The 20,752-nt window shown below is 43.5% G+C and overlaps 1 protein-coding gene across 1 annotated transcript in view; it reads right to left on the bottom strand.

Annotated features, from left to right (window-relative positions):
* Positions 1-20,399, bottom strand: part of LOC140740911 (vacuolar protein sorting-associated protein 4A) — a 130,649-nt gene extending 110,250 nt beyond the window's left edge. The window contains exons 1-2 of the mRNA XM_073070548.1: positions 20,137-20,399; positions 2,628-2,739 (exon numbers count right to left, since the gene is read on the bottom strand). Coding sequence (XP_072926649.1) covers positions 2,628-2,739; positions 20,137-20,160 — 136 coding nt within the window. The 5' untranslated portion in view covers positions 20,161-20,399. The remainder of the gene's footprint in view (positions 1-2,627; positions 2,740-20,136) is intronic.
* Positions 20,400-20,752: the final 353 nt, after the last annotated feature.

Here is a 20,752-nt window from a genome sequence, read left to right as displayed (position 1 = left end):
GGATTTAATTAAAAGTTAAAAAATCCTCACGTGTAATATCTTTCTGTGTAAATATCTCATATTACAACGTGGGACACCTGCGGCCTAAAATCCGGTGCGGCTTGTACAAGTACAAAATTGATTTTCTTTCTAAAATTAGAGCCAGCGGCTTTTAATCAGGTGCGCTCTGTAGTGCGAAATCTACGGTAAGTAGTATCGTAGCAAAGGCAGATGAGCTCAGGGCATGGATCGGCACCGGGAATTATGATATTGTAGTCATTAGTGAGAGCTGGTTGCAGAAGGGGCAGAACTGGCAGCAAAATATTCTAGGGTTCTGTTGTTTTGGATATGACAGAGTGGGAGGTATTAAGGAAGAATGGGTGAAGTTGCTACTCAGGGAAAATGTCACTGCAGTGTTCAGTCAAGATAGACTGGAGAACTCATCTAATGAGGCATTATGGGTGGAACCGAGAAATAAGAAAGGTATGACTACATTAATGGGGCTATATTATAGACAACCAAACAGCCCAAGGGATTTAGAGGAACAAATTTGCAGCGGTTGCAAACAGTTACAAGAAACAAAAGGTTGGGATAGTAGATGATTTTAACTTTGCACATGTTGACAGTAAGAGGACTAGATGGGACAGTTTGTCAAATGTGTTCAGGAAAGTTTCTTTAATCAGTATATAGAAGCCCCAACAACAGACTGCGCGATACTTGATCTGTTATTAGGGAATGAGACAGGACAGGTGACAGATGTTTTTGTAGGGGAACACTTTGCATCTAGTGATCACAATGCCATTAGTTTCAAAGTAAATATTCAAAAAGATAGATCAGGTCTGCGGTTGAGATTCTAAATGGGAGGAAAGGCCAATTTTGATGGTATCAGAAAGGATCTGGTAAATGTGGATTGGGTCAAGCAGTTTTCTTGCAAGCTTTCTTGGTAAATGCAAGGAAACACTTAAGAAAGAAATCGGGGGGCTAAAGGAAGGCATGAAGTTGCCTTAGCAGACAAGGTAAAGGAGAACCCCAAGGAATTCTATAGATATGTTAAAACAAAACAATCGCAAGGGCCAAAATTGGTCCTCGGGAAGATCAGAATGGTAATCTATGTGTGGAGACGAGATGAGGGAGAGCATAAATAAACATTTCATACATTTAAATTTACTCAGGAGACTGACAGAGTCTATGGAAGTGAGGCAAAGTGACAACTTGCTCAGTTCTGGTCGCCTCACTACAGGAAGGATGTGGAAACCATATAAAGGGTGCGGAGGAGATTTACAAGGATGTTACCTGGATTGGGGAACATGCCTTACGAAAACAGGTTGAGTGAACACGGCCTTTTCTCCTTGGAGCGACAGAGGATGAGAGGTGACCTGATAGAGGTGTACAAGACGATGAGAGGCATTGATCATGTGGATAGTCATAGTTTTCCCAGGGCTGAAATGGCTGCCACAAGCGGGCACAGGTTTAAGGTGCTTGGGAGTAGGTAAAGAGGAGATGTCGGGGTAAGTTTTTTTTACGTAGAGTGGTGAGTGCATGGAATAGGCTGCCGCAACAGTGGTGGAGGCAGATACAATAGAGTCTTTTAAGAGACTTTCGGAGTTTAGAAAAATAGAGGGCTATGGGTAACCCTAGTAATTTCTAAGGTAGGGACATGTTCGGCACAACTTTGTGGGCCAAAGGGCCTGAATTGTGCTGTAGGTTTTCTATGTTTCTAACTTTGTTGTCCCTATGCATTTTATAGAGGACGAGGTGTTTGCTATCCTGAGGTAAATAAGAGTGGATTAATCCCTAAGGCTTGACAAGGTGTAACGTCAGACCCTACGGGAAGCAAGTGCATAAATTGCTGGGCCCCTAGCAGGGATATTTAAATCATCCTACAGCGACACGTGAGGTACCAGGGGATTGGAGGTTATCCAATATTCTTCTGCTGTTCAAGAAAGGCTCTAAAATGAAACCAGAAAATTATAGGCCAATGAGCCTGACATCAATAGTGGGAAAGTTACTGGAAAGTATAATGAGGGACTGGATGGACTGATTAGGGATAGTCGCATAGCTTCATACATGGCAAGTCATGTCTAAACAACCTTAAGAGTTTTACAAGGAAGCTACCAAGAAAGTGGATGAAGGCAAGTCAGTGGATGTTGCCTACAAGGACTTTAGTAAGGCATTTCTTATGTTCTTATTTGACAAGGAGGTCCCACATGGGAGGCTGGTTTAGAAGGTTCACTGGGTTGATCACTGAAGGAAAGGAGAGAAGGTTCACTGGGTCAACCACTGGAGGAAAGGGGAGAAGATTCACTGGGTTGATCACTGAAGGAGTGAACATTCATTGGGTTGATCACTGAAGGAAAGATAGGGTTCAGTGGGTCGATCACTAGAGGAAACAGGAGGAGGGTCAGTGGGTCGATCACTCGAGGAAACAGGAGAAGGTTAACTGGGTCATCTAGTGGAGGAAAGGGTGAGCCCCTTGTTTAGTTTCAGATTAAAGAGTTTCCCATTTCAAGCTTGGATGAGGAATTTCTTTGACGATCAAGAAAGACCAAGATCAGATTGGTTATGACCTTAACAAATGGTAGAGTAGGTTCACCCAACCGTTATGTGCTTACATGATTACTAGTCTTGAGAAATGCTGTAAAACTCACATTTAATGGCATGCAAGAAGTATTCTACTGCATGTTGATACAGTCTCAATGCCTCGTCATAATTCTTAGCTTTGTCTTCTTCTGTGGCTTTAGTTACAAGGTCAATTGCTTTCTGAAACAGTTAAAAACAAGAAAAGTGAATGTCTAAAAAGTGACAAAATCAAACTATCAACTTTAAACATGCTTTATATACACACACTATATGCATCACTGGAATAAATATCCTTAAAATACCAGTGGGTACTTTTTCTCCAGAACAAGTAGACTGAACCTATATAACTTGCTAGATAAATTAAATGAAAATAGGTCATAAAGTCTTACACAAGTCTTCATGTAAGAGGATTCAGAGAAGGTTCTAGCAAAATCACCATAAGTAAAGGGGAGGCAGTCTGTGCCTTTATCAGCTTAAAGAGGAGGCAGTTTATATCTTAGTAAAGAGAGGGTAGACTCTAAGCAGGCTTAAAGGTAGATTAGAAAAGAAAGGAACTGCAGGAACTCTGCCTGAAAATTTAAAATCTGCCAACCACAAAGTGAGGGAACAGATAACAAAGATGGAAAACATGGCCACCTTCACAAGAAGGGCAGCAGTGAAAAGCCTAGTCACTACAGACCTATGAGCCTAACATCGCTGGTTATTTCAGAAAACTGAGTGAAAGTATTAATGATGACTTGGAAAGGAGCAAAACTGCACAAGAGTGATCAGAAATATACCATGGCTTTGTCAAGCAAGAGACAGAGAGTGATGGGAGAGGGTTGCTTTTCCCAGCTGGATGCCTGTGACATGTGGTGCCCCATAAGGGTTGTTGCTGACATCCTTATTGGTTGTAATATATGTGAATGATGTGGATGTGGGAAGTATGAGCAGATTCATAAATGGAACACAGATTAGCGGAGTTGTCGTTAGTGTGGAAGGCAGTGTTTATCAATGTTTTGGTGTAATGGGTCAGGAAACTTTAACCCAGACAAATGAGAGGTGATGCATTTTGGAAGCACTAATGAGGCTAGGACATGCACAATAAATGATAAAGGCTTGGGGAGTATTAGAAACAGAGGGACTTTGATGTAAATAATCCAAAGATTCTTAACAGCAAGTTTTGAGAAAGCTATAAAGAGTAACAGCCTTCATTAGTTAGAATATTGAATACAACAGCAGGGAGGTTTTGCTCCAACTTGCAGGAAAAAAAACACGGATGGTAGTTTGCCTCTGAAATGCCAGGGTCCGGGACGTTTCAGATCGTGTCCAAGATATCCTGCAGTGAGAGGGAGAACAGCCAGAGGTCGTTATACATATTGGTACCAACGACATAGGTAGGAAAAGGGAGGAAGTCCTGAAAAAAGACTACAGGGAATTAGGGAGCAAGCTCAGAAGCAGGACTGCAAAGGTAGTAATCTCGGGATTACTGCCTGTGCCACGCGACAGTGAGTATAGGAATAGAATGAGGTGGAGGATAAATGCATGGCTGAGGGATTGAAGCAGGGGGCAGGGATTCAGATTTCTGGATCAGTGGGACCTCTTTTGGGGACGGTGTGACCTGTACAAAAAGGACAGGTTGCACTTGAACCCCGGGGGACCAATATCCTGGCATGGAGGTTTGCTAAGGCTATTGGGGAGAGTTTAAACTAGAATTGTTGGTGGGTGGGAACCGAACTGAAGAGACTGGGGAAGAGGCAGCTGGCTCACAAATAGAGAAAGTAGGAGACAGTGTATGAGGGAGGATAGGCAGGTGATAGAGAAGGGACGTGCTCAGACCGAAGGTTTGATATGTGTCTATTTTAATGCAAGGGGTGTTGTGAATAAAGTAGATGAGCTTAGAGAGTGGATCAGTACTTGGAGATATGATTTGGTGGCCATTAGAGAGACTTGGATTCATCATGGACAGGAATGGTTACTTCAAATTCCGGGTTTTAGATGTTTCAGAAAGGACAGGGAGGCAGGCAAAAGAGGTGGCAGCGTGGCACTGTTGATCAGAGATAGTGTCACAGCTGCAGAAAAGGTAGACGCCATGGAGGGATTGTCTCCGGAGTCTCTGTGGGTGCAGGTTAGGAACAGGAAGGGGTCAATAACTTTACTGTGTGTTTTTTATAGGCTGCCCAATAGTAACAGGGATATCGAGGAGCAGATAGGGAAACAAATCCTGGAAAGGCGTAATAATAAGAGTTAATAGACTATAGGTGCAGGAGTAGGCCATTCAGCCCTTCTAGCCAGCACCACCATTCAATGTGATCATGGCTGATCATCCACAATCAGTACCCCGTTCCTGCCTTCTCCCCATATCCCTTGACTCCGCTATCTTTAAGAGCTCTATTTAACTCTTTCTTGAAAGCATCCTGAGAATAGGCCTCCACTGCCTTCTGAGGCAGAGCATTCCATAGATCCACAACTCTCTGGGTGCAAAAGTTTTTCCTGAACTCCCTTCTAAATGGCCTACCCCTTATTCTTAAACTGTGGCCTCTAGTTCTGGACTCCCCCAACATCGGGAACATGTTTCCTGTCTCTAGCGTGTCCAATCCCTTAATAATCTTATAGATTTCAATCAGATCCCCTCTCATCCTTCTAAATTCCAGTGTATACAAGCCCAGTCGCTCCAATCTTTCAACATATGACAGTTCCGCCATCCCGGGAACAAACCTCGTGAACCTAAGCTGCACTCCCTCAATAGCAAGAATGCCCTTCCTCAAATTTGGAGACCAAAACTGAACATAATACTCCAGGTGTGGTCTCACCAGGGCCCTGTACAACTGCAGAAAGACCTCTTTGCTCCTATACTCAACTCCCCTTGTTATGAAGGCCAACATGCCATTAGCTTTCTTCACTGCCTGCTGTACCTGTATGCTTACTTTCAGTGACTGATGAACAAGGACACCTAGATCTCGTTGTACTTCCCCTTTTCCTAACTTGACACCAGTTGTCGTGATCGGAGATTTTAATTTCCCTAATGTCGATTGGCATATCCCTAGAGCAAGGGGTTTAGATGGGGTGGAGTTTGTTAAGTGTGTTCAGGAAGGTTTCTTTACACAATATGTAGATAAGCCTACAAGAGGAGAGGCTGTATATGATCTGGTATTGGGAAATGAACCTGGCCAGGTGTCAGATCTCTCAGTGGGAGAGCATTTTGGAGATAGTGATCATAATTCTACTCCTTTACAATAGCATTGGAGAGAGATAGGAACAGACAAGCTAGAAATGCATTTAATTGGAGTAAGGGGAATTATGAGGATATCAGGCAGGAACTTGGAAGCTTAAGTTGGAAACAGCTGTTCTCAGGGAAAAGTACAGAAGAAATGTGGCAAATGTTCAGGGAATATTTGTGTAGAGTTTTGCACAGTTACATTCCAATGCGACAGGGAAGTTATGGTAGGGTACAGGAACCGTGGTGTACAAAGGCTGTAATAAATCTAGTCAAGAAGAAAAGAAAAGCTTACAAAAGGTTCAGAGAGCTAGGTAATGTTAGAGATCTATTAGATTATAAGGCTAACAGGAAGGAGCTTAAGAATGAAATTAGAAGAGCCAGAAGGGGCCATGAGAAGGCCAAGGCGGGCAGGATTAAGGAAAACCTCAAGGCATTCTACAAGTATGTGAAGAGCAGGAGGATAAGACGTGAAAGAACAGGACCTATCAAGTGTGACAGTGGGAAAGTGTGTATGGAACCGGAGGAAATAGCAGAGGTACTTAATGAATACTTTGCTTCTGTATTCACTACAGAAAAGGATCTTGCCGATTGTAGGGATGACTTGCAGTGGACTGAAAACCTTGAGCATGCAGATATTAACAAAGAGGATGTATTAGAGCTTTTGGAAAGGATCAGGTTGGATAAATCGCTGGGACCAGATGAGATGTACCCCAGGCTACTGTGGGAAGCGAGGGAGGAGATTGCTGAGCCTCTGGCGATGATCTCTACATCATCAATGGGGATGGGAGAGGTCCCAGAGGATTGGAGGGTTGTAAATGTTGTTCCTTTATTCAAGAAAGTGAGTAGAGTTACCCCAGGAAATTATAGACCAGTGAGTCTTACTGCAGTGGTTTGTAAGTAGGATGCTCAAAGCAGCTGCGTAGGTTGACTCTGTGGTTAAGAATGCGTATTGTGTATTGGCCTTCATCAATCGTGGAATTGAATTTAGGAGCCGAGAAGTAATGTTGCAGCTATATAGGACCCTGGTTAGACCCCACTTGGAGTACTGTGCTCAGTTCTGGTTGCCTCACTACAGGAAGGATGTGGAAGCCATAGAAAGAGGAGACTTACAAGGATGTTGCCTGGACTGGGGAGCATGCCTTGTGAGAATAGGTTGAGTAAACTCGGCCTTTTCTCCTTGGAGCGACAGAGGATGAGAGGTGACCTGATAGAGGTGTATAAGATGATGAGAGGCATTGATTGTGTGGATAGTCAGAGGCTTTTTCCCAGGGCTGAAATGGTTGCCACAAGAGAACACAGGTTTAAGGTGCCGGGTAGTAGGTACAGAGGAGATGTCAGGGGTAAGTTTTTTTTACTAAGAGAGTGATAAGTGCGTGGAATGAAATGCCGGCAACGGTGGTGGAGGCGGATACGATAGTCTTTTAAGAGATTTTTGGATAGGTACATGGAGCTTGGAAAAATAGAGAGCTATGGGTAACTGTGTGGGCTGAAAAGCCTGTATTGTGCTGTAGGTTTTCTATGTTTCTAACTCCACAAAACATTGGTCAGAGGGAGGAGATACTAAAAGCTAAAGTGTATAGGTTTAAGATCACAGTTATGAGATTTAAATAGGGACATAAGCAGATTTTTCATGCAAAGGGTGGGGCATCTTTTCAGTGAGCTGCCAGAAACAATGGTTGAGATAAGCACATCAGAAATGCTTAAAAGCCATCTGGAGAAGACCATAACACATAAGAGCAGAATTAGGCCATTCAGCCCATCGGGTCTGCTCCACCATTCCATCATGGTTGATCCCGGACTCCATTCAACCACATACATACTCCTTCTTGGCGTATTCTTTGATGTCCTGTCCGATCAGGAAACTATCAACTTCCACCTTAAATATCCCCACGGACTTGGCCTCCATCATAGTCTGTGGCAGAGCATTCACAACTCTCTGACTGAAAAAAAATTTCCTCCTTGCCTCTGTTCTAAAAGGTCACTCTTCAATTTTGAGGCTGTGCTCTCTAGTTCTGGATACCCCCACCATAGGAAACATCCTCTCCACATCCACCTTATCTAGTCCTTTCAACATTCGGTAGGTTTCAATGACACCCACCCCCCCTTCCCAGCAGTCTTCTAACTTCCAGTGTGACAAGGCCCAAAGCTGCCAAACACTCCTCACAGGTTAACCCCTTCATTGCTGGAATCATCCTCATGTCCCTCCTCTAGACTCTCTCCAATGACAACACATCCTTTCTGAGATATGGGGCCCAGAACTACTAACAATACTCCAAGTACCATCTGACCAGTGTCTTATATAGACCAGTGAGTCTTACTTCAGTGGTTAGTAAGTTATCATAGAACCACAGAACATTACCGCACAGAAACAGGCCTTTTGGCCCTTCTTGGCTGTGCCAAACCATTTTTCTGCCTAGTCCCACTGACCTGCACCTGAACCATATCCCTCCAAACCCCTCTCATCCATATACCTGTCCAAGTTTTTCTTAAATGTCAAAAGTGAGCCCGCATTCACCACTTTATTTGGCAGCTCATTCCACACTCCCACCACTCTCTGCGTGAAGAAGCCCCCCCCAATGCTCCCTTTAAACCTTTCCCCCTTCACCCTTAACCCATGACCTCTGTTTTTTTTCTCCCCTGGCCTCAGTGGAAAAAGCCTGTTTGCATTCACTTTATCTATACCCATCATAATTTTATACCTCTATCAAATCACCCCTCATTCTCCTACGCTCCAGGGAATAAAGCCCTAACCTATTCAACCTTTCTCTGTAACTCAGTTTCTCAAGTCCCGGCAACATACTTGTAAACCTTCTCTGCACTCTTTCAACCTTATTAATATCCTTCCTGTAATTAGGTGACCAAAACTGCACACAATACTCCAAATTCGGTCTCACCAATGTCTTATACAACCTCACCATTACATTCAAACTCTTATACTCCCGAAAAGTCGACAGTGCTTCTCCTTATTGATGCTGCCTGGCCTGCTGTATTCCACCAGCATTTTGTGTGTGTTGTTTGAATTTCCAGCATCTGCAGATTTCCTCGTGTTTGCTTATACTCAATACTTTGATTTATAAAGGCCAATGTACCAAAAGCTCTCTTTACGACCTTATCTACTTGTGACGCCACTTTTAGGGAATTATGTATCTGTACTCCCAGATCCCTGTTCTACTGCACTCCTCAGTGTCCTACCATTTACGTTGTATGTTCTACCTTGGTTTGACCTTCCGACGTGCAATACCTCACACTTGTCTGCATTAAACTCCATCTGCCATTTTTCTGCCCATTCCTCCAACTGGTCCAAATACCTCTGCAAGCTTTGAAAACCTTCCTCACTGTCCACTACACCTCCAATCTTTGTATCATCAGCAAATTTGCTGATCCAATTTGCCACATTATCATCCAGATCACTGATATAGATGACAAATAACAATGGACCCAGCACTGATCCCTGTGGCACACCACTAGTCACAAGCCTCCACTCAGAGTAGCAATCCTCCACTGCCACTCTCTGGCTTCTTCCATTGAACCAATGTCTAATCCAGTTTACTACCTCTCCATGTATACCTAGTGACTGAATCTTCCTAACTAACCTCCCACGCGGGACCTTGTCAAAGGCCTTACTGAAGTTCATGTATACAACATCCACTACCTTCCCTTCATCCTTTCCTGGTAACTTCCTCGAAAAATTCCAATAGATTGGTTAAATATGACCTACCACACACAAAGCCATGCTGACTGTTTCTAATAAGTCCCTGTCTATCCAAATACTTGTAGATCCTATCTCTTAGTATTCCTTCCAATAATTTACCTACTACTGATGTACAAACTTACCAGCCTATAATTTCCTGTTGATGGAGAAGATCCTAGAGGCAGGATTTATGAACATTTGGAGAGGCATAATATGATTAGGAATAGTCAGCATGGCTTTATCAAAGGCAGTTTGTGCCTTATGAGCCTGATTGAATTTTTTGAAGATGTGACTAAACACATTGATGAAGGTAGAGCAGTAGATGTAGAGCAGCAGTACGGATTTCAGCAAGGCATTTGATAAGGTACTCCATGCAAGGCTTATCAAGAAAGTAAGGAGACATAGGATCCAAGGGGACATTGCACTGTGCCCACAGAAGGCAAAGAGTGGTTGTAGGTGGGTCATATTCTGCATGGAGGTCGGTCACCAGTGGTGTACCTCAGGAATCTGATCTGGGACCGCTACTCTTTAATGACCAGGATGAGGAAGGACGCGGAAGCCATAGAAAGGGTGCAGAGGAGATTTACAAGGATGTTGCCTGGATTGGGGAGCATACCTTATGAGAATACGTTGAGTGAACTCAGCCTTTTCTCCTTGGAGCAACAGAGGATGAGAGATGACCTGATAAGAGTTGTATAAGATGATGAGAGGTATTGATTGTGTGGATAGTCAGAAGCTTTTTCCCAGGGCTGAAATGGCTAGCACGAGAGGGCACAGTTTTAAGGTGTTTGGAAGTAGGTACAGAGGAGATGTCAGGGGTAAGTGTGTGTTTTTTTTAAACACAGAGAGCGGTGAGTGCATGGAATGGGCTCCCGGCGACAGTAGTGGAGGAAGATACGAGAGGGTCTTTTAAGAGACTCCTGGATAGGTACATGGAGCTTAGAAAAATAGAGGGCCATGGGTAACCCTAGGTAATTTCTAAGGACATGTTTGGCACAGCTTTTTGGGCCGAAGGGCTTGTATTGTGCTGTAGGTTTTCTATGTTTATGAAAGCTCAGCATTATCTCCTTGCTTTTATATTCTACTCCCCTTGAAATAAATGCCAAACATTGCACTTGCCTTCAACCTGTAAATTAATCTTTTGGAAGTCCTGCACAAGGACTCTCAAGATCCTCTGCACCTCTGATGCTTGAACCTTCTCCCCATTTAGATAATAGTCCACACTATTATTCCTTTTACCAAAATGCATCATCGTACATTTCCCAACACTGTATTTCATCTGCCACTTCTTTTTGCCCATTCTTCCAATTTGTCTAAGTCCTGCCGCAATCACATTGCTTCCTCAGCACTACCTACCCCTCCACCTATCTTCATATCGTCCGGAAACTTTGCCACAAAGGCATCATTATGTACTTGGATAGAAGAGGTTTATGTGAGCAGGTGGGACTAGGTTACCGGAAAACAGCATGGTTGTGTTGGGCCAAAGGACCTGCTTCCACTCTGTAAGAGACTGTGACCACAGCTGGAGTACTGGTTGTTCCACTATAGGAAGAGTGTTGGACAGGTTGCAGAGGAGATTCACCAGGATGTTGTAGGTGGTGAAGCATTTCAGTTATAAAGTGAAACTTGTGAGGATGGAGCTGAGGAGGTTAAAAGAGGATATGATTGAAGTATATAACATTATGAGGTGCAGAAAGTAGAATGCAGTGAACTTTTATCAGTGTGAACAGTTTAGCAGTAGAAGATTCTAAATGGCTAGCTTCAAGGGAAGACCGTAGAAATTGTTTGCTTCATTGTCCAGATCCTGAGATTACTGGCGATTCACTGGTTTTCAAACTTGTTTCTCCATGAGGATTCATTTACCGGATCTATGTTGATGCGTTTGTTGATGAATCCTTCTGTAGAAAAGCATGCTTCAAGAAATTCTTGTTCTCATTCAGTGTTTTGAGCCAGCCAATCAGATCACGACATCTAATCAATATTCATTTGGACCCTGGAGGAGTATACAAGCTGGCATTCTGAGGAAACAACTGTGCACTGATGATGGCTTCTCAATTCAGACAAAACATCTGCAAACATTTTGCCAAACTTGGTGATCAACCAAATTTCCAAGCATTGATGTGGAAGTTTCTTAGGCATGGAAAGCTATGGGTCAAGCACTGACCTCTGTTCAGTGGTCAACTTGGATAGAGAGGGATGAGGGGCACACTCGTGCACTCTACGACAGTGGTCGGTGATTCAAAATCTAACAATGAATCAGGACTTGTTGGAGAGCACAATCGCAACTAAAACAACAAGAACAAGACTTTATTTTTATAATTTTTTTAATTGTTCATCAAGCAAACATTTCCATAAGATGTATTTCAGACATTGTACATATATATCATATATTCATATATATCACAAATCTCCACAAAGTATTTATCTGAGGTATACACTCATAGAAAAGAGTGGAAAGAAAAAACAAGCAAAAGGAAAGAACTATGTACACGTAGGGAGTGATCTCTTTTTTTACAACAGATTCATTGATTTGTGAGAATAAAATCAGGCCTATGAGACATTATGTAGTTAAACCATTTTTCCCAGTATGAATCAAATTGTTCCAAATTGGATAAAATTCTCTTATGTTTGATTGGATTTAATAGCCCATTGACATTAAAAGAAATGAATTTTACCTTGTCCTTAGCCATCTGTATTTATCTGTCAATGTATCATTGAAATTAGAATAAAACTTAGTCGATCTACTCCCTGAACAAATAAGAACCAAGAAACACAAATGACAACAAAAATGGCAATGAACGTGTGATTCCAAGGCTGAGGTCTCTAGTAGATGACCCTGCGTTGAGCTAGAGGAAATGTCTAGCTGTGGGGGATAACCCCTCCTACTTGTGAGTTGAGGGCCCCCAGTGCAGTATTCATAAAAGTCAGTGAACAAATCCATTACACAGAAAAGATTTCCCTGTGTACTCCTATATATATGCACATACATTACATACACATATATATATTCTCATTTTGGTGGGGAAAAAGTAGTAAGTGAGAGAATAAAGAATAACAACTAAGTAATATAAAATCCACATTATAATAAGTATTTCTCGAGATAGGTATATCACCGTGTTTTTTTTAACATTTTTAAAGTTAGCCAAACCTTATGGCTCTTCTGAAGGGGGTGAGGACTGTCTTTGGGAAACTCCCGGTCTCTTCCTGACATATTTCTCTCGGCCTCCTCCTGTCTCCTGCCTTATCGATTCTCACACTATTTCCCAAGCGGAGCGGGATAATTCCTCAGTCAGGCTTTCCCTCGTTTTGGTGATGCTAACGGACAACCCTCTGGCCTTCATGTCTGTAGTCGCCTCTTCCACCGTCTGGTACAACCACCTCCCGTTGTCATAAAACACTCGAAGTTTAGCAGGGTACGGAGTTTGAAATCTAATCTTGTTTTGGTTTAGTACTCGCTTTACTTCAGAGTATTCCTTGTGTTTCTGCAGGACCACGGGGGGGGGGGGGGGGGTAATCTTGGTTGAAATATATTAATTTATCGTCGTAAAAAACTCTCTTCTTACCCCATAAAAAACACAAAATGCTGGCAGAACTCAGCAGGCCAGACAGCATCTATGGGAGGAGGTAGTGACGACATTTCGGGCCGAAACCCTTCATCAGGAGGGTGATGATGAAGGGTTTTGGCCCGAAACGTCGTCACTACCTCCTCCCATAGATGCTGTCTGGCCTGCTGAGTTCTGCCAGCATTTTGTGTTTTTTATTTATTTCCAGCATCTGCAGATTCACTCGTGTTGCCTCTTCTTACCCCAGGCCCTTTGTAGAATCTGCACCTTGGTGCTGTACTGCAGGAATTTAATTATTATTGAGCGTGGCTTTCTATCCTGGGTAGGTTTTGGAACGAACGCATGGTGGGCTCTCTCGACTTCCAGCTTCATAACCGAGGGAAGATCCAGCGCGTCCCACAGTAACTTTTTGACAAACTCTATCATAGACGGGCTCTCCGCTCCTTCGGGAATGTTGTAGATTCTGATATTTTTCCGCCGTGATCTTCCCTCCAGGTCAAGCAGTTTACCTTCTTGGTGATGTATGATATTTATTGTCTTGCTCAGTATCTGTTCCACGTTTTGAACGTGATCTTCCACCTTCTCAATTCGAGTCTCTGCCATCGCTATTTTTCGATTAACGCTGGCGAGCTCTGCCTTAATATCACGGAGCTGCTGCTTTATATCTTTCTGGACCTCCATTATTTCTTTCAGGATTTCGAAGATATTTGCTGCTTCGACTGAACGAGGCTCGGCGGCCGCCTCGCTCACACGCGGTCGGGTCAGAGAGCCACTCGCTGCACTCCTCTCGGACGCAGGCTCTGCAGTGTCGCTTTTTTTTATTTCCATTCCTTTTCCCCATTATTGCCCCTCTTTTCAGTTCAAATATTTTTCAAAAAATATTATATTTGACGGGTTAACGGGGCTTAATACGCGTCTTTCAGGAGGAGCTTGTGACTTAAGCTGCCATTCTCGATGATGACGTCACCAAAACCTCCGAACAAGACTTCAGCTCTTAAGTCTGATCTTCAGTTTGTAAACTTTCATCATGCGTAAGATTGCACGGAAAAAGCTGTTATGCATTTTGACGGAGGTCCTTGCACATGGCAAAGTGTAGTTCAAAGACCTACATTATTGGTAGGTTGGCAATATTCAACAAGATTATGGAAAGGAGCTAACAAAATGGAGCACATAAAACAATTCAAATCATAATTTTAGATAATGTTTAAAAGAGTGCAGAGCAGACGAAGGTGTGCTGCTTGGCACTCTTCTTTTGGCAATCAGCTTGTGGGGAAGAGTAAGTACTGAACAGCAAGCATACAGAGCTCTGCAACAACCACAGTGGTTATAATAGGAGACCTAACTACCCAACCATACTCTGAGATGGACAGCACTTTCTTCACAAATACATTTCTGGCCCAGCAAGTTTTTGCGAACTGCCAGTAGAAATTTAGTATTATCAAGTCATGAAATTGAAGCAAGAGGCGGAGAGGGAAGAGGTAAAAGAAGCTCGGAGAGAAGCTGTTTTTTTTTAACTGATTGGGGCAAAGAGGTTAGATTGCGCGGGTGCGTGACGTAGCGTGTCAAAGGTTTAAAAAGGAGAGGAAGTTTTCAACGGTCATTTAAATTGAAGCAAGAGGCAGAGAGGTAAGAGGAAAAAGAAGCTCGGAGAGAAGCTTTTTTTTTAACTGATTGGGGCAAAGAGGCTAGACTGCGCAGGCGCGTGACGTAGCGCGCCAAAGGTTTAAAAGAAAGACCGCCACATACAGCGGCCATCGTCAGAGTGGACTGAGGCACAGTGGGACGGCTTTGGCTCAATCAGGCTTCGGCGAGAACAGGCAGAGGCAAGGTTGAACGGGGCATGACTGCGCAAGCGTGTGAAGGTCAGCCTCTAAGATCAGCAGGGGAGTTTAAAAAGTGAGCAGAGGCTGAGTACGAGCTTCACTCCAGGTAAGGCCGGGTAAGCTCCTTTAATTAATCTAATTAGCTTAGGAATAGGTAATGGAGGCAGCAGTTAGGGCAGTTGAGTGTTCCATTTGTAGTATATGGGAAGTCAGGGCGAGCACAGCTGTCCCTGATGACTACACCTGCAAAAGGTGCATCCAGCTGCAAAAGGATTTAGAAGGAGTGGATTGGGACAATTTATTTTATGGGAAGGATGTAATAGAGAAATGGAGGTCATTTAAAGGTGAAATTTTGAGGGTACAGAATCTTTATGTTCCTGTTAGGTTGAAAGGAAAGGCTAAAAGTTTGAGAGAGCCATGGTTTTCAAGGGATATTGGAAACTTGGTTCGGAAAAAGAGAGATAGCTACAATAAATATAGACAGAATGGAGTAAATGAGGTGCTCAAGGAATATAAAGAATATAAGAAGAATCTTAAGAAAGAAATTAGAAAAGCTAAAAGAAGATACGAGGTTGCTTTGGCAAGTAAGGTGAAAATAAATCCAAAGGGTTTCTACAGTTATATTAATAGCAAAAGGATAGCGAGGGATAAAATTGGTCCCTTAGAGAATCAGAGTGGACAGCTATGTGTGGAGCCGAAAGAGATGGGGGAGATTTTGAACAATTTATTTTCTTCTGTATTTACTAAGGAGAAGGATATTGAATTGTTTAAGGTAAAGGAAACAAGTAGGGAAGTTATGGAAACTATGATGATTAAAGAGGAGGAAGTACTGGCTTTTTTAGGAATATAAAAGTGGATAAATCTCTGGGTCCTGACAGGATATTCCCTAGGACCTTGAGAGAAGTTAGTGTAGAAATAGCAGGGGCTCTGACAGAAATATTTCAAATGTTATTAGAAACGGGGATGGTGCCGGAGGATTGACGTATTGCTCATGTGGTTCCACTGTTTAAAAAGGGTTCTAAGAGTAAACCTAGCAATTATAGGCCTGTCAGTTTGACGTCAGTGGTGGGTGAATTAATGAAAAGTATTCTTAGAGATGGTATATATAATGATCTGGATAGACAGGGTCTGATTAGGAACAATCAACATGGATTTGTGCGTGGAAGGTCATGTTTGACAAATCTTATTGAATTTTTTGAAGAGGTTACTAGGAAAGTTGACGAGGGTAAAGCAGTGGATGTTGTCTATATGGACTTCAGTAAGGCCTTTGACAAGCTTTCGCACGGAAGGTTCAATCGTTAGGTATTAAAATTGAAGTAGTAAAATGGATTCAACAGTGGTTAGATAGGAGATGCCAGAGAGTAGTGGTGGATAACTGTTTGTCAAGTTGGAGGCCGGTGACTAGTGGTGTGCCTCAGGGATCTGTACTGGGTCCAATGTTGTTTGTCATATACATTGATGATCTGGATGATGAGGTGGTAAATTGGATTAGTAAGTATGCAGATAATACTTAAATAGGTAGCATTGTGAATAATGAAGTAGTTTTTCAAAGCTTGCAGAGAGATTTAGGCCAGTTAGAAGAATGGGCTGAACGATGGCAGATGGAGTTTAATGCTGGTAAGTGTGAGGTGCTACATTTTGGTAGGAATAATCCAAATAGGTCATACATGGTAAATGGTAGGGCATTGAAGAATGCAGTAGAACACAGTGACCTAGGAATAATAGTGCATAGTTCCCTGAAGGTGGAATCTCATGTGGATAGGGTGGTGAAGAAAGCTTTTGGTATGCTGGCCTTTATAAATCAGAGCATTGAGTATAGGACTTGGGATGTAGTGTTAAAATTGTACAAGGCATTGGTGAGGCCAGATTTGGAGTATTGTGTACAGTACTGGTCACCGAATTATAGGAAAGATATCAACAAAATAGAGAGAGTACAGAGAAGATTTACTAGAATGTTACCTGGGTTTCAGCACCTAAGTTACAGGGAAAGGTTGAACAAATTAGGTCTTTATTCTTTGGAGCATAGAAGGTTGAGGGGGGACTTGATAGAGGTATTTAAAATTATGAGGGGGATAGATAGAGTTGACATGGATAGGCTTTTTCCATTGAGAGTAGGGGAGATTCAAACAAGAGGACACTAGTTGAGAGTCAGGTGACAAAAGTTTAAGGGTAACACGAGGGGGAATTTCTTTACTCAGAGAGTGGTAGCTGTGTGGAATGAGCTTCCAATAGAAGTGGTAGAGGCAGGTTTGGTATTGTCATTTAAAGTAAAACTGGATGGGTATATGGACAGGAAAAGAATGGAGTGTTATGGGCTGAGTGTGGGTCAGTGGGATTAGGTGAGAGTAAGCGTTCAGCATGGACTAGAAGGGCCAAGATGGTCTGTTTCTGTACTGTAATTGTTATATAGTTACCTGCACCAGGTTATAGCACTCTGTACCCCTTCAAACCAGGTACCTATCCAAACATCTCTTGCATGTTGAAGTCGAGCTTGAATGCACCACAGCACTGTTTCCGCGCTGTAATTGTTATATGGTTATATGGTCATCAGCACAAAAAGGGGCCATAATGTGCGTCTTTACACCTATCCTTTTGATCAGGTAAACTAATCGCATTGGCCCTCATCTTACCAACTATGCCTTGCATATAAGTGTCCAGGGGCCTCAAAAACATGATTATACGCAAACACAAGGAAATCTGCGATGCTGGAAATTCAAGCAACACACACAAAATGCTGGTGGAACGCAGCAGGCCAGGCAGCATCTATAGGAAGAAGCAGTCGACGTTTCGGGCCGAGACCCTTCGTCAGGACCATGATTGTATCCACAGGCAATGAGTTCCAGATATCAATGACTGTGTAAAAAAAAAACTTACCTCCAGATACCCATTTAAAACCCTTACCTTTCACTGTAAAACAACTGCCCTCTTAGTTTTGATCTCCCATCCATGGGATACAGATTGTGTTTATCTACCCTTTCAATGCCTCCTTCAATTCAGAAAAAGAATCAAGCCCAGTCTATACCTGAAGTTCTCCAGTTCAGGAGATATCCCAGTGAATCTCCTAATATGCACTCTCTCTAGCGTAATCACACCCTTCCTATAGTGTGGCAATCAGAACTGACAAACACATAGTGCTCCGAGTGCAGCATAACCAGTGAGCCATAGAGAAGTACAGCACAGAAACAGGTCCTTTGGCCAATCTAGTCCATGCCAAAGCATTTAAACTGCCTACTCCCATCATCCTGCACCAGGACTATAGCTCTCCATATCCCTACTACCCACATACCTATCCAAACTTCTCTTAAATGTTGAAATTGAGCTTGAACGAACCACTTGTGTGGGCAGCCTATTCCACACTCTCACAACCCTCTGAGTAAAGAAGTTTCCCCTCATGTTCTCCTTAAACTTCTCACCTTTCACCCTTAAGTCACCAAACCAAAGTTTCCACACTATGATCAAGCATGCTAATATGCCTTCTTCATGACATAATTTACCTATCTTGTTACTGTTAGAAAACTATGAACTTGGACCTCAAGTACATTTGTTTATCCATTTCCATAAATTAAAGGATCTTTACACACTGAGAAATTATACTGTGGAAATAAGGACAGCAGAGAAGCTGAACCAATGTTTTGTGCTTGTCTTTACAGACAGAAAAGGAAACCTCCTGGTGTCCAACTGAATAAGGAACTCCAAGAACATAGCTCTGGTAGAAAGGTTAAACTGAATTAAAAATAAATGAGTCATAATTAGTTCATTTAGAGCACAAACATTGGTGGAAATGCTGATAGTGTCAAAGACAGACTTTGACTTAAGGGTGATATTGATGAGTTGGTGAAATGGTACATAGAGTTAATGAACTCTATGTGAATGATGCTCTAGGATATAGGACACTGGAAATATTCCACAAATGTTAGCATCTGTGTTAGTTTTGAGAAACAGTGGGACCCCAGATTTGCAAGACCAAGGATTGTTGCAAGTGGCATCACAGGGAAATAACACAGTTCAGATATTTGAGATGCCAGCCATTCCAAGAGTCATTTAATCCAAGAGCAGGGCAATTATTCTCCAATATCATGGAACAGGTCAGATCCCAAACACAAGAAAATCTGCATATGCTGGAAATTCGAAGCAATAATTACACAGACAAAGAGATAAAGTGAGAGCGGGAAATGGAATGGTGAAGGGGCAGGGACAATTACCAAAATTTCGAGAAATCAATGTTCATACCATCAGGTTGGAGGCTACCAAGACCCGGAATACAAGGTGTTGCTCCTCCAATCTTAGTATGACCTCCTCATGGCAGTAGAGGATGTCACTGACTGACATGTCGCAAAGGGAATGGGAAGTAGAATTCAAATAGTTGGCCACTGGAAAATCCTGCTTTTTGTGGCTGACAGAGCAAAGGTGCTCAACGAAGTGTTCCCCCAATCTACATCGGGTATCACCAATATACAGGAGGTCACATTGGGAGCAGAGGATACAGTACACATGTGACCCCCAACAGACTCACAGATGAAGTGACACCTCACCTGGAAGAACTGTTTGTGGCCCAGAATGGTAGTGAGAAAAGAGGTGTAGGGGCAGGTGTAACACTTGTTCTGCTTGCAAGGATAAGTGCCAGGAAGGAGGTCACTGGGGAGGGATGAATGGACAAGAGAGTCACATGGAGAACAATCTAATCCCTGCGGAAAGCAGAAAGTGAGAAGAGAGAAGGATGTGCTTGGTGGTGGGCTCCTGTTGAAGATAGCTGAAGTTATGGAGAATTACGTGCTGAACGCAGAAGCTGATGGGATGGTAGGTGAGGACAAGAGGAACCCTAACCCTAGCGAGCTAGTGGAAGGATGGGGTAAGGGCAGCGTTGATGGCTCAGGAAGGGAAACCCTTTTCTTTGAAGGAGAAAATCTCTTAGATGTTTTGGAATGAAAAGCCTCATCCTGAAAGCAGATGTGGACTGGGGGTCGGTTAGACAGATACAGGGTGTAAGGCACGTGGAATACAGGGAGTAGGGGATGACAGGTTTAGGGGGGGAGTTGGGGGGTTAGTGTTTACGGGGGGGGGTTGTATGGGGAGTGCAGGTTGGGAGCTTACGGGGAGTGGAGGATGTGTAGGGTGGATTTGGGTGAGGGGTGTGTAGGGTGGATTAGGATGATTGGGTGTATGGTGGAATGGGAGATGCGTACGGTGGGCTGAGGAGTGTGTAGGGTGGAGTGAGGAGTATGTAGGTAGAAGTGGGAGGTGGTTACAGACAGTTATGCACGGGAGCGCGCTTCTCGCCCTCCATCTAGCCCCTCACGTTACCTGGAGGGTGTTGGGCGCTGACATCTCACATCTCCGGGCGCTCAGCCCGAGTGCCGCTCTCGGCCGGGCTCACGCCCGCTAATGCTGCCACTCGACCTCGCCCGGTCGCTGCTCCGGGCTCCTCACCCTCGCCGGGTCCCGAGCCTCGGTCTCGACCGGTCGCCGCTCTCGGCTCTTCACCCGCGCTGGGCCCCAAGCCTCGGCCTCGCCCGATAGCCACTCCCAGACCGAGCCGACAAAATGGCGGCGAGCGGAGCAACACCGTGACGTAATATGTGAGCTGATACACGAGAGGACCTATTGGGTAGGCGCCACTAGTAAACTACAGCGCCGCCCTGGTCGGAGTCGGCACTGCAGAAACGGGACGCGGAGTCCTGACGAACCCTTCCAAGACTTTTTTGCAAAATCTAATCTGCATTAATAGGCCGTAGTCAGCATGGTTTCCTCAAGGAAGAATCTGTTGGAACTCCTTTCAGAAATAACAAGCAGGATGAACAAAGGTCCTGACGAAGGGTCTCAGCCCGAAACGTCGACAGTGCTTCTCCTTATAGATGCTGCCTGGCCTGCTGCGTTCCACCAGCATTTTGTGTGTGTTGCTTGAATTTCCAGATCTGCA

This window comes from Hemitrygon akajei, chromosome 17 (assembly GCF_048418815.1).
Source record: "Hemitrygon akajei chromosome 17, sHemAka1.3, whole genome shotgun sequence".
Lineage (NCBI taxonomy): Eukaryota > Metazoa > Chordata > Chondrichthyes > Myliobatiformes > Dasyatidae > Hemitrygon > Hemitrygon akajei.
This window is presented reverse-complemented; position numbering and strand designations above follow the sequence as displayed.